Source organism: Microcaecilia unicolor, chromosome 2 (genome assembly GCF_901765095.1).
Source record: "Microcaecilia unicolor chromosome 2, aMicUni1.1, whole genome shotgun sequence".
Lineage (NCBI taxonomy): Eukaryota > Metazoa > Chordata > Amphibia > Gymnophiona > Siphonopidae > Microcaecilia > Microcaecilia unicolor.
The window spans coordinates 608,392,033-608,411,962 of NC_044032.1; the positions used below are offsets into that span (position 1 = coordinate 608,392,033).

The following is a 19,930-nucleotide window of genomic DNA, read 5'->3' on the forward strand; positions in this document are numbered from 1 at the left end:
AAAAGGCAGTATATCAAATCCGCCCCTCCCCCATAAAAAAACAACCCTTTAGGGTTTCATATTATCTGGTGGTGCTATTTGTACTACTGTAGTGTGGGGAATGCATTTGGATGTGCCTGAGAGGAAAAGAGAACAATACTGTATGAGTGTGTTGCTTTTGATTCTTATTTTTATCACTAAAGAACTCTGCTGAGTTTGAAGCCGCGAGCTAGCTACTAGGGCGGGCGCGGGAAGGTGGCGCTGTGTGCCGGGGAATCTATCCCTGAAAAACGAAAGCGAAAGAGAAGTCCTGACCTGTGGCTACCCACCCATTTCCCCGCGCGCTGCCCCCTCCCAGTCCCTAGGAACTACTACTTTGAAGAGGGGTGCATTGCAACATGGCGCTTTTTGGGCTCTCCGTCTTCTTCCTCCTCTGCCTCTCCGCCTGGGCTGCACCCGGGAACGGCACAGAAGAGGCAGGGGGCCTTTTTCGGCGTTTTCTCGCTAGATACGGCCGGCGCTATAGCCTTGGCAGTCTGGAGCTCCAAAGGAGAGAGCGCTTCTTTCAGGTAGCGCTAGGCTGAGGGCTAGGAGGGGAAGGGGAGGTGTGCGGTTACGGCAGGACAGGTTCAAGGGAGGGGAAGGGGAGGGCGGGAGGCTAGTCTAGGCCAGGCTCTACCCTACCCAGGTTGCAGAAAAGCGGGAGAAAAAAAAATTAGGGATTGGGAACAGTTTATCGTTTCCGTGATGCAGCAGGACGGCTTTTTATTTGGAGGGGCCTTAATTCTCCTACCAGTCTCGGTGCAGATTATGTGATGGGCATCCTATATACTCAGATCTGTATATTTGAATTTATATGCACATGTGTGCCACGATTTATTGTGTTCGTTTTCCCTAGATTGATATAATTAAAGTTGTAGGTGATAAGCTTTCTTGTGGATTAATTCAGAGCTAAAGCATGCAGTTACCGCGTGGTGTGCACACGTATTACTACTGGTTGCTCAGTGACCAGAACAAGTACTTGCAGTTCTTAAAGACAGTTAAGAGGTTTTAGCTCATGTGCATTTGTCAGAACAAAAACTAAAGTGCCAGGCCAGCACACGTTTGCAGTGCACCTGTGGTTCTGCCCCTAGATCTGGGGCTAACCTGGCTGGAGTCTCCCTTGGGCAGTTGGGCCTTGGAATAGTTGGTGCCTCTGCCAGGGGAAGCAAGGTATTAGTGGGTGGGATGTTCCTCCTTTTTCTCCAGGAAATTCATAAAGACCGTTGCGAACAAGGCTGGCTGAAATGTCAGTTTACTGTACTATTTACAATTTCTATTATGTGAAAGCATTAAGACAATGCTGATGAGATGTATTTGTAATAATCAGCTTATTAAACCTTCTGACTGAATGGTGTTTAGCAAGCAAACTACTAAATAGTGCTCTTGAACCCAGTTAATCTTGCCAATGTTCAGCTTTAAACACATTTCCCTGGTCCTTTATTAAGTCATTTTATTGGCGTGGCAGTATTCCTTCACAGTCTTTCTCCTTGTCCAGATCTCACCCTCCTGCTGAAGCACTCCAAACCGGTCCAGTGAGAGGCTGGGTCTGTCTGACTTGGCTAGTCTTTGTTGTTGGCCTCTGGTTGCACTCCCAGGAACTTCTGCCTCTGCCTTTCCCAGGAGCCTTTCTGCTGCCGTTTCATGGGCACCAATTGTGCTTCTGAGGGCCCAGACCATATATATTCCATTAATAAATGTGGAAAAAAGAGCAAACGACTGCCTGCATGGTTAATGGTAGAAGTGAAAGAGGCTATTAGAGCCAAAAGAACATCTTTCAGAATATGGAAAAGAGATATGAATGAAGAAAGATTGAAGCAACATAATCACTGGCAAGCTAGATTCAAAGTATTGATAAAGAATGCTGAAAGAGAATTTGAAGAGAAACTTGCCTCGGAGGCAGTTATTCATAGTAATAACTTTTTCAGGTTTATCAGAAGCAGAAAGCCTGTGAGAGAATCTGTGGGACCATTAGATCATCAAGGAGTAAAAGGGGAGGCAGGGCCATAGCAGAGAGGCTGAATGAGTTCTTTGCCTCAGTCTTTACTGAAGAAGATATAAGAGATCTGCCTGTACCAGAGATGGTTTTCAGGGGTGACGATGTGGAAGAACTGAAAGAAATCTCAGTGAACTTGAGAAGATGTACTGAGCCAAATCGACAGATTAAAGAGTATTAAATCACCTGGACCGGATGGTATACACCCTAGGGTACTGAAAGAACTCGGATATGAAATTGCAGATCTGCTGTTAGTGAACTGTTACCTGTTGTTAAAATTGTCCGTAGTGCATGAAGATTGAAGGGTGGCCAGTGTAACGCCTATTTTTAAAATGAGATCTGAGGTGATCTGGGAAATTATTGGTAAGCCTAACGGTGCCGGGTGAAATAATGGAAACTATTATAAAGAATAAAATCTCTGAACACATGAACATGATTTAATGGGACAGAGTCAAACTGGATTCAGCCAAGGGAAGTCTTGCCTCACCAGTTTGTTTCATTTCTTTGAATGCATGAATAAACATATGGATAAAGGTGAACCGGTCGGTGTTGTGTATCTAAATTTTCAGAAAGTGTTTGACAAAGTCCCTTGAAAATTAGAATCATGGGATAGGAGTCACTGTTGTGTTGTGGATTAGGAATTGGTATATGGATAGAAAACTGAGGGTAGGGTTAAATGGTCAATCCTCTCAGTGGAGGACGGTGAATAGTGGAGTGCCCCAATGATCTGTACTGGGACCGGTGTTGTTTAACATATTTATTAATGATCTGGAAATGGGGATGACGAATGAGGTGATTTAGGTTTGCAGATAAACTATTTAGAGTTGTTAGAATGTATGAGGAAGTGAAAATTTGCAGAAAGACCTTAGGAAACTGGAAAACTGGGCATCCAAACGGCAGGTGATATTTAATGTGGACAAATGCAAAGTGATTCACGTTGGGAACAATAATCCAAGTCATAGTTACTTGATGCAAAGATCCACCTTAGGAGTCAGCACCCAAGAAAAAGATCTAGGTGTCATCGTAGACAATATGCTGTAATCTTCTGCCCAGTGTGTGGCGGCTGCCAAAAAAGCAAACAGGATGCTAGACATTATTAGAAAAGGGATAGAAAATAAGACAAAGAATATTAAAATGCCTCTGTATCACTTCATGGTGTGACCACACCTTAAGTATTGTGTGCAGTTCTGGTCGCCATATCTTTAAAAAGATATCGGAATTAGAAAAGGTTCCAAGCAGGGTGACCAAAATCATTAAAGGGATTCAACTCCTCTGATATGAGGAAGGCTTAAGAGGTTAGGACTCTTCAGCTTGGAAAAGAGATGGCTGAGGGGGGATATGATAAGAGCTCTGCAAAATACTTAGTGGTGTAAAACGGGTATATGTAAATCGATATTTTACTCTTTCAAAAAATACAAAAACGGGGGACACTCAATTGAAATGAACAGGAGGAAATAATTTTTCACTCAACAAATAGTTGAGCTCTAGAATTCATTGCCTGTGCATGTGGTATCAGTGGTTTGTGTATCTGGGTTTAAAAAAGGTTTGGAAAAGTCCATAGTTTCCTATTGAGGTAGACATGGGGAAAGCCACCGCTTTTCGCTGGGATCAGTAGCATGAAAGCTGATACTATTTGGGATTCTGTCAGGTACTTGTGATCTGACTTGGCCACTGCTGGAAGCAGGATACTGAGCTAGCTGGTCATTTGGTCTGACCTAGTATGGCTGTTCTTATGACGCTAAAGAGTCCAGGGCAAAGAAATGATTTCTTAAAATATTGCCCCTTATCTTGATACTCTTCCAATGCAAGTTCGTTCCACTTTTCTAAATATTTTGCACTTGTGTCAGCCTTATTGCTACTATTTTTTATTTTTGTTACATTTGTACCCCGTGCTTTCCCAGTCATGGCAGGCTCAATGCGGCTTACATGGGGCAATGGAGGGTTAAGTGACTTGCCCAGAGTCACAAGGAGCTGCCTGTGCCTGAAGTGGGAATTGAACTCAGTTCCCCAGGACCAAAGTCCACCACCCTAACCACTAGGCCACTCCTCCACTCCTATTCATGGACACTGCTGTGTTTGCTTGTTTGTTTTGTGGTTTGAGATGAAGGGGCAGTAACAAGATCTTGGGCGGAAGGATTGAGAGGTGTGGTTTTAGTTGATTTGGGGTGTAGAGGATTTAGCAAATACATTGTTGATTCTCATTTTGGCAGATGGTGCATTTAGTTCATTGCACTTTTTGTAATGATTGTTTTCTTGATTCATTAATGTTTAGCCAGTAAACATATTTAAACATGAATAGAGTGGGCACAATTTTAGCATGATTTTATTTTTGAAGTGGACAAAAACTACATCGGATTGAAGAATATGACTCCCTTAATCACTTGCATAATGCAATGGCCGAAACAAGCACTTTTTTGAAACCTATGCCTGTACAGAGGTTTGATGGAGTTGCAAGGCTGCTGTTTTAAGTTAAATACATAGTGTATGATGTGGAAACAGTGAAACGTTTAAAAAAAAGTCTCTATAATTTAAAAAGTTTAGATATAAAAAAAATTTATCAGGTGGATCTATGAAGATATACACAGCGCTATGGTTAGTGGGGCGCTGTGCCCAGATGGGAGTTGCTGATGAAATAATCTGATGATCCCTGAAAAAAATCTGAAAAAAACTAAAAAAAATCTAGAGAATAACTTATGTGAGAGACTGAACTGTGCCAGCTAAAGTTGGATGTTTGGGACATAATATTGAGTCATTGATGAACAGTCCCCACTCCAAAACTGTGAGGTCACGTTAAGTTGATTTGTACATGCTGTTGAGCAGGTGTAAAAGCCAGCCAGGAACGTTTTCCCCATACACATGTATTTCCTTTGTAAAATGAGGAATGCACACATAGATTTTAGTCCTGCCTAAGAAATGTGTAAACCACTCCCCCTTGAAATCTCTACATAGTGTGGATTTCCATGTGAATAGCTTTCTGAAATTGTTCTTTATAGATGTATGCAGAAATCATATATATGGGAATCATGAATACAGCTTCTAAAATAATTCCCAATGTATAAAATCCCTTCCTTTTTCCCACCAATGTCAAAGCAGTTTGAGAAATACAAAACCTTACATCAACTTAATGCGGCAGCAAAAACCAAGCCTTCACTTTTTTTTACCCCCCTCCCCTCCTCCCCCCCCCCCCAAACTGTTAAACAAAACCCAATGTTTTAAATTAACAACATAAGATTTTTCTTACTTGTGAGCTTTAAAGTTAGTTACGGCAGCAATTTTTGTGTGTGTTACTGTTTTAGGAAAGTATACAAAGGCACGTTTATTTGAATTCCCCTGTTTTATCACATGAGAACAACAGTGCTATTTATGGAATAAATCAGTTTTCTGATTTATCACCAGAAGAGTTCAAAGGTAAGAAAAGTGGCTTTGATAATCCATGCACATTTGCTGTAATCTCTTCTCAGTGATTTTCAGTGACTTTATCTGGATAATGCCATTGAAAATCACATCTGATTGTCTCGGCACTATCCAGATAGTGCCAGCAGTCCAGGGGCAGAGCTGGAAGTTATCTGGGTACTGCTGATATTCAATAAAATAGCTATCCTTAGTTATCTGGGTATCAACACTGAATTTTGACAGTATGTTAGTCTCATTTATTCAACATAAATGGGACAAACAGGTTGTTGAATAATTGAAAAATCGGATAATATATGATAAAATTAAAAGTATATTGGATGCATGTTTCAAAAGAGGAAGCAAAAAAAAGAGCTTAAAACTTAATGTGCCCAAGAATCTTACTTAGCAACGCTAACTTTTAACTAAACATGATGCCAGGAAAAATAGAGAGAAACCCACGCGCATCTCAGTGACAATACTGTGACGTCACCAGGTATGTTGGATAATCCAGAGCATTTAAATACATACATACACTGTATCGGCGCACAATATCCTGTTTTAGGTGGTGCAAGAAGTTATCCAAGTATAGAAGAGTCACACTTATCCAGAGCTTCGGATAAGTGTGACTCTTCTATACTTGGATAACTTCTTGCACCACCTAAAACAGGATATTGTGCGCCGATACAGTGTATGTATGTATTTAAATGCCGCGAACAATGTTTTGAGGTCAGCGTTGACTGCAGTGTTTAGATATCAGAAGGTTAAGAACTGATATAACAGATCGTACCCTATATTCAACTTAATATATAGTATACTTATTAATGGAACTTAATTCTTCTCAGGAGTAGCCCCCACGCTCTGAAATATACATCTAACTCGAGACTACTTCTACCTCAGGAAGCAGGTGAAATCCTGACTCTTCTCTCAAGCCTTTAATACACAGGGTGACTGACTGTACACCATTCTGCACTTGGACTTGCTTGCTACAAACACACTGTAACTTAGATCAGTTCCTTATATCTTGTTTAACTGTACAAAGAACTTGCCTAGAGTTTGGCCACCCATCTATTTATCCCAGCTGACTCTGTACCACCCATCTTGTCCCTGTCTATATATCTGCACTTGGCCTCTCTGCTACATGCATCTAAAAGGGACTGTTGCTTGTTTGCAAGAGAGAGAGAGAAACGTTTACCTTTCTGTCAGATTGGTGTCTGCATACAAATGTTATAAAATATGGCAAATCTTAATCTAGTAGAAAGCAATGTTCACACCCACCATGCTTTTATTTCCTTTATATGGACTTGGTTAATTTGTGCCAAGTTAAGTTCCCCCCAATCATTTTGAAAAGTTGGTTCCTATGGTTAGAAGCCATTTATGCATGTAAGTGGCCATAATGCTGCCATTCATGTACCTTCCTGCTGCTTAAAACTGGATAGCTCCTTTTATAATTACGCCCACAGTGCCTGAAAACAAGCAGTCAAGTAGAGATACTGTGCTGGAACAGGGCACATCAGAAGACTGATCAGGGCATGTTTGATGTTTCAAAAGGAAATAAAAGCATTGATTTTCATATAAGAACATTGCATGAATATAAAGAAAAGAGTGTTTGCGCTTTGGGCTATTTATGTATCATTTAAGATAGTACACACATAATCAGAATTATTTTAATTAAATTTGACAATAGTCTAGGGCTAAGTTGCCTTTGGAGTGGCCTAATAGAGCAGCAGACTGAGAACAAGGAAAGTCGGGTTCAAATCCTTCCTTGTGATCTTTGGCAAGTTTGTACCTGAAGCAATGAAGAATTTTGGGGTCCTTTTACTAAGCGCCGCTAAAAAGTGGCATGCGCTGTCCTCAGTGTGAGTCTTTCCCGTGTGCTAAGGCCACTTTTAGCGCTACCAGGAAATGGCTGATTTTTCTGTTTCTATTATAATCGCCATGTGCTAATTTTCCCATTAGCACGTGGCCATTATCGCGTGAGCACTTACTGACACCTATTTTGTAGGCGGTAAGGGCTTGCGCAAACCACTCGCTAAACGGTTAGCACACTGCAATGTAGCTGCACTAACTGATTAGCGCAGAACACGCTTTCTCTCTGTCCTGGACCCACCACTCCCAGTGCTAAAAAAGAAAAACTTATGCAAAAATTGCTGTGGGGCGCCTGCGTGTGCCTAATGGTAGTGCATTTTAACCTGTGCTTATTATTATTGACAGTTGCTTAGAGATTATGAGAGGAATACAGATTTTAAAGGGATTCAACTGGATATTAGATCCCCTCAGAGTGAGAACTATCTTGCAGTGTGGCAAAATTTAGGCTCTTAAGTGAAATTGCTTTTAACTATTTTTTAAGTGATTGTTCTAGATGCAGATCTTGATTGAGGGTGTAAGCTACATGCATATAATTGAATTTTCAAATGTAGTTACTCAGCCACTGAATTGTCCTTTGGGTAATTACATAGCTATTTTTGTACCCATATATTTTCTCTTGGAAAATTTGCTAGCACATATGCTCACACGTAGTTTGCTGTTATGTGGGTGATTAAAAATGTTCTGCTTGTAACAGCCGTCTTATATCAGAGGAATAAAACTTGTATTATTTCTCAGTTAAGAATGTCACAGAGGCTATGGTGGGCAGAGAAAGCAATGTATGATCAAAATCAAGAAAGCAGGTGGGGTTGAAGAGGAACGTCTTACTTAACAAAGAAAATTCAAGTCTAGTTACAGGTAAATTATGAAATACAGGATCTGCAAATCAATCAAAAGCGATGTATGCTCAAATGTGTTTGTCTTGAAAATGATAGCTGAGTTTCTCTGAGGACAAGCAGGCTAATATTCTCACGTGTGGGTAACATGGTCTACGTTGCCCGATCCGGAGCTTGTATCAAGCTTTTACAGAGCTCTTTGGAGTGTGAGTTGTGTTCTACCTCATGGGCGAGTGCCTTCCCGCCAATCACAAGAGTGTGGGACTGGCAGTCTCTTTTTTTTTTTTTTTTTTCTGCAGTGAGAAGAGGATGCGTTTTTCCTTCGACAGAGCCTCTTTTTGTACCTTCTTTTTTATTTTCTATGCCTTGTTTGGGTTCGTTTTCTTCCCGTTCGATTTTCTTTTATTTTCTTTATTCCTTTATTTACCATGCTCAATAGGCTACACTTAGGCCTGAGCCCCATCGGGCTTTTCCTTTATCTTTTCTTTGGTTCTTTGTCCTTTTTGGGGCACCATTGAGAATTTTGCTTTTGCTTTGAAAGTTCCCAGTCCCTTCATCGCTGCTTCTGATGCAATTGAACCATCTCTGGCACGGCCACCCTTTTTTTTTTTTTTTACTCTTTTCCATGTTTGGGGTCTGACCATACCCCTTATAATTGTGTTCTGTGTCCTGTGTCTTCAGACCCAAGCCAGAACCCAGTTAGCCAGAATGGCTCAATGGGACTTCTCTTTGGAACCAAGACGAAGCCTTGATTTCAGTGTTGGCATCTCTATCTGTGATGTTGGCAGGAGCATCAGCACCTGCCTCGACATTGCCTATTCTGCGAGGCCCCCGGTACCAGCCAATATCTGCACTGATGAGTTCCACAGCTTCAGCAGCTTGCCCCTCTACACTGGTGTCTCATCCTTTCCTGATGTCGCCGCTCTATGGGCACATCCAGGCCTTTGAGCATCTGGCTGGGCTTTATTCAGAGTACAATAGCGCCAAGGGTGCTTGTGCCTGTCATGCCTCTTGATTCAGCCTCGCATGGCCTTCAGCCTATGGTGAGACCTCAAACGCCGGTGTTGCATGCAGCACCAGCATCAACTGTTGCCTGTGTCAGTCAATGTTGATGCAGGGAGATTTGTGTGGGTTGAGGCTGAAGCCCACTCCTCTGCCCCTCTCAGAATCATGGTTCCTCTCAGTCAAGGCAGACTTGGTCTCATCCCTCCCGTGTGGAGTTCCTGGCTGACACCAATGACGATCCCCTGTACTTCTTGAAGGAAAAGTCCTATGGAATACCATCTGACCCCGCCCCTCCACAGGAACGGAGAACGTCTCTATCTGCAATCCTTTGCTTTCCTTTTGTCGAGGACTTGGTGGCCGCTATTGAAATTCCTCTTTAGGTGGAGCATCCCAGGGCTCAGTTCTTCGAGTGCCTGGACTACGAATCTCCTTCTAGAGACCGCACTACCCTGATGTTCTTATGAGGAATTGAGAATTCCCTCTGTTGGCTCTGCTATTCCCCGTGGGGATCGCCTCCATGCACCGGATTCAGAGCTCCTCTGGCTTTCATAGTCCCCAGTTGCCTCATCACTCCATGGTGGTTGAATCCATGCTCGAGAGCCAGGAGTTCTAGGAACTATGCCTCGGTATCCCCAGGCAGGGACGCTAGATCCCTGCATTCATTTGGATGGAAAATGTACCTCCACAAGTGTATTCTTACAGGACCTGGTTTGTGTTAGCCTCCATTGGGGAAATTTGCTAGGCTGCTACGTGGCCTTCGTTCAACACATTCACATCTCATTCCCGCTTTGAGTAGCATGCTTTACGTAGCATGGTCGACGTGACAATTGGTTTGGGTACCTAGTAATGCAGAATTAGTTTGGGTTCTAAAATCCAACTCCACCCTCCTAGGCCTGTTTTTATTCTGTCCCAGGCTGCACTTTCGATGATTTGCTTGTGGTCTCGGGTTCATCTATTTTCTAACCTCGCCGTTGCGCGATGCAGTTCATCATTGGTTGTTGTTTCCAGTGTGCCTATTAGCTGGGGATTCCCCACATATGACAATATTAGCTTGCTTGTCCTTGGAGAAAGCGGAGATACTTATCTGTAGCAGGTATTCTCCAAGGACAACAGGCTATATATTCTCACATACCCTCCCCACCTCCCTTTGGCGTTGTTTCTTCTTCGTTGTATGCAATTATACTGCGCTCTCATGGGAGGTGGGAAGGCACTCATGCATGCACAGTGGAGCACAACTCGCTCTCCAAAAAGCTCTGTAAAAGTTTGATACAAGCTCCAGACTGGGTAACGCAGACCTCGTTACTCACATTTAAGAATATATAGCCTGCTGTCCTCAGAGAATACCTGCTACAAGTAAGTTCGCTGTATGGGATCAAAACAAAATAGAAGATGGTAGAACAGGGTTCAAACGTACAAACAGTGGATCCAATAAAAGTCCTCTCACAATAGGTGTCTTCCTGAACAAGGTCTTTATTCAAATCAATAAAAACAACAGGGTTCAAGTAAATAACCTTAATATATTCTGTTTAAGAGGATCTGTAGGTAGAAATTAAGTTACCGCTGGAAATATTTTAGTTTTAATGTTTGTTGAGTGTCTGATTTATGTTTCTGTTTAGCTATTTACCTACAAAGCAAAGCTGTTAAACTTCCAGAGTATGTAAAAACTTCTACAAAAGAAGCAGTTTTACCTGCTAGATTTGACTGGAGGGACAAGAAATTTGTGACACCAGTGAGAAATCAGCTGTCAGTAAGTTCAAAGTTTTTCTATTTTGTATTGTAAATTTAACATGACCAGAAAAAATTGTCAGTAACCATGAGGTCTACAATTACATTTCTAACTCTATTGGGTCACGACACTTTAACTGATAGCGATGATGTCATAAATCTATGTAGGAAATGTAGTAAGCTTGTTCAGTTACCAATAATAACTGTCATAATTAATGCTCAATAACTGGAAAACCTCTCACTTTACTGTTGACAAATACCTACTTTCAGTACCCTTCACCACCACCGCCAACTCCAGGCTCCGCCCTTTCTGCCTCACCTCACCCCATGCCTGGAATAAACTCCCTGAGCCCATACGCCAGGCCCCCTCTAGAAATGTTAAGTAGTAGTAGTAGTAGTACTTTACTGTTGAGAGTGTTTCAAGCTTTTTTGTGTGTGTGTGTGGGGGGGGGGGCTGTGCAGGTAAAGCAGAGTGAAAGTCACTACTGCATGTTAATTTTGTCTTTAGTGGCAACGTTAACTGCTCTGTATTATCTTCTGTGTTAACATGCAATAACGACTTGTTTATTAACTGTAAAGTGTAGTAATGCCCATTCCCTGCCCCTAAATACCATTTTCCATATTAGCTGTTTAATGCAGGGATTAATGTACACTTAGAATTAACAGGGGCCTGCACAGTTAGCACATGGTAATTTATAGAAACATAGGAAATGATGGCAGACAAAACCAAACCAAACCATCACTTTTTACTTACAATCATACGTCTTCTCCATTGTTTGGCAAGAGCCTATCTTCCCCACCCCTCCTCTGTTTTCCTTTACTTTGTCTCGTGGGGATTAAGTGCACCTCCACACTCTGTGTGGTATCTTTTTGGATTAGACAAAACCAAACTGCCTGTTCTCCCCATCCGTACAGACTTTCTCTCTCGTCCCAGCTGCCCACAAACAGCAAGCTGTGAATGGCTCTTGGTGCTACTGCAAGTGTGAGAGTTTCAGTGGTAGGCCTTAAGTAGGCTGAGATTGCCAGCACCACCCCTGACCTTCCCAAGGTAATGGAGGGTTCGTTGGTGTTGCCCAAGACCGCAGGGAGCCACTGTGGGATTTGAACCTGAGCTTCTGGTTCCCAGAGTACTGCTCTAACCAGGAGACTACTCTTCACCCCTATCTATACAGAGTATTAGATTTTATAATCCCTTCCTCTCCCTATGTTGCTTGCCCTATGCTTGTTTGAAATCAGACATAGTCCTCGTCTCTCTCATCTTCGCCAGGGAGGCTGTGCCACACATCTATCACTCTTTTCAGAAAGAAATATGTTGTTAGATTATTCCCAAGTCTGTCCTCACCTTCGTTCTACCCCCATGTTAAAAGCTAATGTAGCTTAGTAAATAAGTCCCTTAATGTTATATTTTTACAGTCTTAGTTATAGAAAAGGCTCTTATAAAATTGGGTGACCAGATACGTTCCTATCACATGCACACGTTCTTAGGGCATAGTTATGAAAGACCTGGAGTGGAGTTGTGATGAACAAATATTTTATGGAATACGTGCATAGAATGCATGCACACATTCTTCAGTGCAGATGTAAATTTGTGTACTATTGGGGTGGTTCTGAGTGCCTATTGTACAAAAACGTGGAGCCTCATTTCAGAAAGGATGTCCATTTCGCATGTATTTTAGAACAGGATCTGGCGACACAGTCTTTTCTAAAATGCATGAGAAATTGATGTCTAGCATAAACATCCATTTTACGAACAGAAACATTCAGAGTATGAATGAGGAAAACAAGGGATATGGATGTCTTTGTGCTGCATGAATGATCACCACTTCAGTAGCTTTCAGGCTTACCGATTTCTTTATACATTCAGATACAGTAGGTATTTTTTTCATGCCCTTGGCTCACAATTTAAAAAAAAAAAAAAAATCAAATATCTGAAGTGGGATTTGAACCTGGGTCCACTGGTTCCCAGCCTATTAAGCTACTCCTCAACTCTACACAGAGCTCTGTTAAGAAGTTGAATTAAAAAAGATTTTAGTACCATGAATGTCCTTAGTTTTTGACGCTGTCATAGAGCTCGGTATCACTTGCTAGTTTCACATGCAGGAGAAGGACGGGGATAGCAACCACTGGGGCAGTGATGGACATTGTTATTTAGACTTGGTATTTAGAATGCCCTGGTTACAGAAAGGTCCTCTGATTGAGCAGCTGGAGGAATTAAGGCAAATCATTTCCGTAATCCCACAGTGCAGTGGTTCCCAAACCTGATCCTGGAAGCAACCCAGCCAGTCAGGTTTTCAGGATATCCGCAATGAATATTTATGAGAGAGATTTGCAGGCAGTGGAGGCAGTGCATGCAAATCTCTCTCATGAATATTCATAGTGGCTACCTTAAAAACTTGACTGGCTAGGGTGCCTCCAGGACCTGGTTGGGAACCACTGCATTGGGGGATTAAGGAAATATGTCTTCTATGAGCCCTCTCATTTGCAGTTGTATTTAGAGATCAAGGGCCTAACAGATGTGTGACTTAATTGTCTGCTCTGCTGTGATTAAATGTAACTATCTTGACTAATCATTTCATGTAAATAGCTTCCCCTGGTGTCCATTGATTCTTGGATCTTCTCTTTATGTGATCTAATTTGTGGACTATTTATATAATTGTATTTCCCTATTTATTGTTTATAATATAATTTTCTTTTACAGTGATACCTTGGTTTTCGTCGATAATCCGTCTGAAAATAATCGGAGAAATCCGAAACCAACGAAAACCAAGGCAATAAGAAATTTATATAAAATGAATACAAAAGACTAATGTAAAGAATAAAGGAACATTTATTTAACATGGCAGTTTCATCACAGTTGAAGGACCTTAGGTATCAAGGCACTATCTGGGATCACTTGTTTTCTTGGTCTTTTGGCACTAGGGCCAGCTTCAGAGTCAATGGACCCATGTCCCACAAGAAAGCTGTCCAAAGAGGTCTGTTTCTGCCGCCTCTTTAAAATTTGCCTAAAATGGGGCAAGACATTATCATTAAACAAGTTGCAGACACGGCCTGCCACAGCTTTGTCTGGGTGATTTTTCTCCACAAAACCCTGTACTTTACTCCACATGGAGAAGATGTCCTTAATCTCTGAGGAAGGCACATTCTCCCCTGTCTCTTCCTCCTCATCTGAAGCAACTTCTTCATCTGCCGTCTGTTGCACTTCTAGGTGAAGGTCTTGCAGCTCTTCAGTGGTGAGTTCTTCACTGTGGTCATCCACCAACTCTTCCACATCCTCACCACTCATCTCCAAACCCATGGACTTACCCAAATAAACAATTGACTGCACCACATGGGTTTCGTTAGCACATTCACGCCTTTCGCTACATTAGCCTCCTTTATTGCTACCTTTTTCGCCACAATGGAACTTATCGTGGATGGCGACTTCCCATACATGCGGCCGATTTCGGCAATCTTAACGCCGTTCTCGTATTTTTCAATGATTTCCTTCTTCAACTCGATCGTGTTCCTGGCCTTCTTCTTCGAAGGGCTGCTGCCTGTGGAAACATTTTTTGGACCCATGATAGAGCTAGGGGTGATGATCACACAAGGAGAAACAACGCCACAAGAGAGCGCAAAATTAGCAGCGTGAGTACGCCGGCGAAATCCGAGGCAACTGACGAAAACCGAGACAAATTTTTCGAAGAAAAAAACGACAATAACCGAAGTCAATGAAAACCGAGGTTTTACTGTATATCCACAATTTTTCTTTCAAATTGTTTTCTTTGCTATATTATTGGAAATGACAATATATATATATATATATATATATATATATATATATATTATTTTTTAAGTAACAAGGTTAACCGCTTTATGGCATAGGATGGAGAATTCAAGATAGAATAATTCAGTTGCTAGTACTATGATCTTAGAACAATTCATGCCAAATAATAGAGGCATTGAAATCCCTTTCACACTAGAGAGTACCAACTTCTGTAGTAACTTGTTTGATCAATATTATAATATTTCCTTCTTGTACGGTATTGCCCTGTAAGTTTAAAAATTATGATCCATTTCTACTCTTTGTTTCCTATCTTTTAGCCAGTTTCTAATGCACAATACAGAATTGCTTCTCCCATGATCAAACCCATGACCCTTTCCCTTTAAGTTCCTCTGGAGTTGTTTGGTCCATTTGGATACCTCGAGGTCATGCAGAAGGAGCCTAGTCTATAAAAGAACCTAGACCTTAGATCTGTGCAAACACCTTAACGAGGCAGGGATATGCGTGTAAGTGGAAGCCCCTACCATGTGTACACCCCGTTGTAAATATGCATTGTGCAAGATAATCGATTATTTACAGAATACTGCTTAGCCAGCCTACTGGCATATATGCGCATAAGTGAGCACATACATGCATATTATGCTAGTATTCTAAATATTTATGCATGCAATGTTAACTCCCTGTTTATAGAATTGCCCTTATAGTGCAGAGGAAGTCTGCAAGTGGAGCTCGGGCAAAGTTCAAAGTTATCCAGCTAGAATAGCATTTTTCAACCCCAAGTGTGCCGTGGGGGGTCCAGTCGTGCGATGCTATAATGTTCTTTCTCCCCCTGCTCGGGTCTCTGTCCTCTCCATTGAGATCTTCAAACTTTGCAGTATGTGGTTGCAATGCTGACAATTTTTAGAACAGGCCTTCCTCTGTCCAGCCCCGGGTTCCTTCCTCTGATGCGACTTCCTTTTTGCTGTGCGTGAGTGACGCTGCAGAGGGAAAGCCTTACGATGGCCAGAGGAAGGTCTGTTCTAAAAGCTGCCAGCAACACAAAGTTTGAAAGGTTCGGCGCGAAGAGGAGAGAGGCCTGAGGGGTGGGTGGAGAAAGGTCGGAGAAGAGATTAGACCCAAGGGAGAGGGGAGACATACTACATATGTGCTTGAATTATATTGATAATGAGAATTTACATCTGTCTGCTTTATTTGCACTGTACAGGAGGTCATACTTTTCTTTCTATTTCTCTGGTGTCTCTGCTTTCAGTTTTTGTTTGCATATTTTTTGTGGTTCCCTATTTTGTATCAGGTGAGAATCATGTTTGGCACCTGCATCTAAAGTGAAGGTGTCTGCTGGTATGCGGTGTCTGTGCAGGAGTCTGTATCAGTCCATCTTGTATTGGTGTTCTAATGTATTTCAGTAACATAATTAAATGTAATAACTACTTCAGAAGGTTATAGGTATGGGTGGGGATGGAATAGATCTTAGTGGAACAGGGGTATGGGTTAGATTCCAGTGGGGTGCCTTGACAATTTTTGTGTCATATAAGTGTGCCATGAGATGAAAAAGATTGAAAATCACTGAGTTATTTTATTTATTTTTATTACATTTGTACCCCGTGCTTCCCACTCATGGCAGGCTCAATGCGGAAGGCAATGGAGGGTTAAGTGACTTGCTCAGAGTCACAAGGAGCTGCCTGTGCCGGGAATTGAACTCAGTTCCTCAGGACCAAAGTCCACCACCCTAACCACTAGGCCACTCCTCCACTCAGAGGACTGAGTAATGCTGCTGACTGGATACCTATCCAGATGTGAATCCAGATATTCAGTGCTGGCCATCATTAATATATAACAGCAAAGAAAAGTTTAATTGGGCCATCTAATCTATCAAGTATGGTTAGGATTATAACTTCTGTTCTCTGTACTCATGTTTTCATTTAAGATTTTAACTTTAATTATGTAGAAGTTCCTTCCCTGTGCCTTCTTAAGATGTGTAAAAATAACTTTTTTTATTCTTTTACTATTTAGGGATTTTCTCTGTATATTCCACTCTTTCTAAAATTCCAGTACCATTTTTGTCTCCACCACTTGTCCAGTAGGGTATTCTAAGCATTCACCAGTCTTTCCAGGAAAAAAAAAAGTTTTCTGACCTTTCTGCTCAATCTAACTACTTTCAGCTTAATTACAACATTGCATTTTCTTTTCCTTGATAAGGGGTTTGTTTCTTGTGCGTTGATATCTTTCAATGAAACATAAAATTGTTATATTGTGATATATTTTATAAGCAAATACAGAATATAAGATGAATACAGATAGCCTTCAGTCAAAATTTAGGACAGAATTCAGTTTTAGAAAAATATAAGGACTTTTTTTTGTCACTTTCTCAGTCTCTGTCAATGTAATGATGGTTCTTAGGCGACAATACTGCAAGGCAGATGGTTTGACTGCCAGTGAGGACATGTAGGGTGGGTGGAAGGATCATATATGCTTACAATTCTATTTCTTTTAATTTTCTGGAATCATGGTACCTATTATTTGCTGGGTTTTTTTTTGTTTGTTTCTTTGTTTTCTAGTGTGGAGGCTGTTGGGCTTTCAGCATTGTAGGTGGAATAGAATCAGCCTATGCAATTAAAGGAAATTTACTGGAGGAGCTCAGTGTCCAGCAGGTCATTGACTGTTCATATGAAGATCATGGCTGCAACGGTGGATCCACTATTAGTGCTTTGCATTGGTTAAATAAGGTTATTAACCTTTCATCAATATCTATTAATATGTGAATTACTTTTTCTTATAATACTAATTTGATAAGTTGTGGATTTTCAGCATAATTTGTGTAGGTCAGAGCTAATGTTAGACATGCTAAGGCCTAGAGCAGAAATTTGGGAATGAGCTTCAAAGCCTGTCACCAGGCTATGCTGCTGTCAGCTATGTTTGGGTTTGTAGCTCACTGCAGCATGGTGTCCAAGGGAAGTTGCCCTAGTTGTACACCTCTAGTTCCAGCCCTGGTATAGGTTTTTCAGAATAAAGGACCATATTTAGAAAGCCACTGAGCAGGAAGGTTAATGATGCAGCTTTATTTGGATAACTGTATCAGGCTAATCAGTGTTCCGTTAAATATATACAGATAATTCTGTTTGGATGAATAACCATTTCCCCAGATAAACTTTAAGGGTGTAGAGTGAGGAATTTAAACCACCAAGGTTTTACCAACTACCTTGATAAGTTAGCCGAATAAAGTCTTTGAATATTGGCCTATAAATATTGTACATTCTGAGGTCAAGCTTAGAAATCTCAGTTACAGAAGCCTGAAGTAATATAATGTAGAAACTATATGGTGGTAAAGCATATATTGGAAATGCAGCAGCTTTTGATACAGGGAATCATGATATTTTACTGTATTGTCTGTCCTCCTTTGGTATAAGGAGAACAATGCTGCTGTGGGTTCAATCTTTTATGACCAATCATTGACAACAATTAAGATGGGAGAATTCTTTTGTGGATTGGAAAATTGAACACACCACTCTTATTTTTGATGGTTGCATTGGCTGCTAGTATGTCGGTGTGCTACATTTAAGTTTGTATTGGTAATTATGAAGGCATTATGAGAGAAATTCTATAAATGGCGTCTAAATATCTGAGCACATCCAAAAATGGGCCTGGCCAGATGTTCTCTAAGGTACATATAGATGGGTGCACTTTATAAAAAAGATCTGTATTTGGGCCCAAAAGTATGCATCCATTAGAGAGAGGGTGGGCGGATATTCACGTGTATCTGTAAGTAGGTGTGTACACTAACATACCGAATGCTGACATCGTAGGTGCAAGGACACTCGCAAAACGGTGCCAGGATTTAGAAGCCAAACTTTGGGACAGATAATACCCTCTTGGCCAGCCTCTTCCTATTCTGTACCCAGTGCCTGGCTAGAGAAGGGACTCAGTGTTAATGTGCTGGGCCGCTGAAAGGCTGACCAGGTGATTTAAAAGGGAAGCTAGCAACCTCAGAGAGGTAAGTTCCAACAGGGGCATGTTAAGGAAGGGGGAATTAGGCCAGAAGTTCATGATAAAAAATAAAGATGCATCGGATAGTGTCTTCATGAAATCAGAAGGTATACATGCAAGTGATGGACAGGTGGCCCACAGAAAATCCACCTCCACATAATGGAACTGGGATCTTAATGGGGCCCTTTAAAGGGAAAAGAGTACAAGCTATATGAGGGCAGGTTTCTAAGGACCCAGGTGACTTACTAAGAGTTACTCACCTCACATTCCTCAAAAACATATTGCTGTCACCCACCGATTACAAATATGGGAGGCGGGGGGGGGGGGGGGGGGGGGGGGGGGGTGGGAGGGAGGAAAATACAAGAGGCAGGATTATAAAACGTCTTTTCATTTTCTTCATAACTATGAGGTTTCCAGTGAAAGAACTGGCATGAGAGAATCATTGACAAGGGGAGCACAAAAAAATCTAAGAGTTTGTCTTGAATGCAGTGGAAAAATAATAGGCCTTTAAAAGACTTTAAAACTTATTGAAAGATGATTCTATCCTCAAATGAAGAAGGAGAGCGTTCCAGAGAGATCAGCCCATCAAGGTGAAAGAGGAACTGAAAGTATCCAGATACACCTGACAAAAAGAGGAAATACTTAGAAGATATTGCTGCGAAGAGCGGAGTGTTCTTGAGGGTGAATAACAGACCAAGAGACAAGACAAGCAGGTTGACCTGAGGACTGGATCTGATGAGACACTCTGTTAAGAAACTAAGGGCCCTGTGTACTACCATTTTTAGCGCATGCTAACCGTGTGGATACCCATAATATTCCTATAGGAGTGTGCACGGTTAGCACGCGCTAAAAACGCAAGCACACCTTAGCAAGCACAGGGCCCTAAGAACTTCAGCTTTTCTTATTAAGATTTTTAAAATTATTATACATAAAGAATATAACGTCGCTATCTGAGGACCTGAAGGCGACGAAACAGTGCGACAAGGCGGTGGCAGTAGCTAGAAGATTGCTAGGCTGTATAGAGAGAGGAGTGACCAGCAGAAGAAAGGTTTTAATGCCCCTGTATAAGACGTTGGTGAGGCCCCACCTGGAGTATTGTGTTCAATTTTGGAGGCCGTATCTTGCGAAGGATGTTAAAAAAATGGAAGCGGTGCAAAGAAAAGCTACGAGGATGGTATGGGATTTACGTTCCAAGACGTAAGAGAGGCTTGCTGACCTGAACATGTACACCCTGGAGGAAAGGAGGAACAGGGGTGATATGATACAGACGTTCAAATATTTGAAAGGTATTAATCCGCAAACGAATCTTTTCCGGAGATGGGAAGGCGGTAGAACGAGAGGACATGAAATGAG

At 41.6% G+C, this 19,930-nt stretch overlaps 1 protein-coding gene across 2 annotated transcripts in view; it reads left to right on the forward strand.

The window, feature by feature from the left end:
• The first annotated feature begins 318 nt into the window (after window positions 1-318).
• The window catches only part of CTSO (cathepsin O), a 65,239-nt gene continuing 45,627 nt past the window's right edge, over window positions 319-19,930 (forward strand). For both annotated transcript variants that reach the window (XM_030191609.1, XM_030191610.1), the window contains exons 1-4: window positions 319-548; window positions 5,311-5,422; window positions 10,728-10,858; window positions 17,152-17,319. In XM_030191609.1, coding sequence (XP_030047469.1) covers window positions 378-548; window positions 5,311-5,422; window positions 10,728-10,858; window positions 17,152-17,319 — 582 coding nt within the window. In that variant the 5' untranslated portion in view covers window positions 319-377. The remainder of the gene's footprint in view (window positions 549-5,310; window positions 5,423-10,727; window positions 10,859-17,151; window positions 17,320-19,930) is intronic.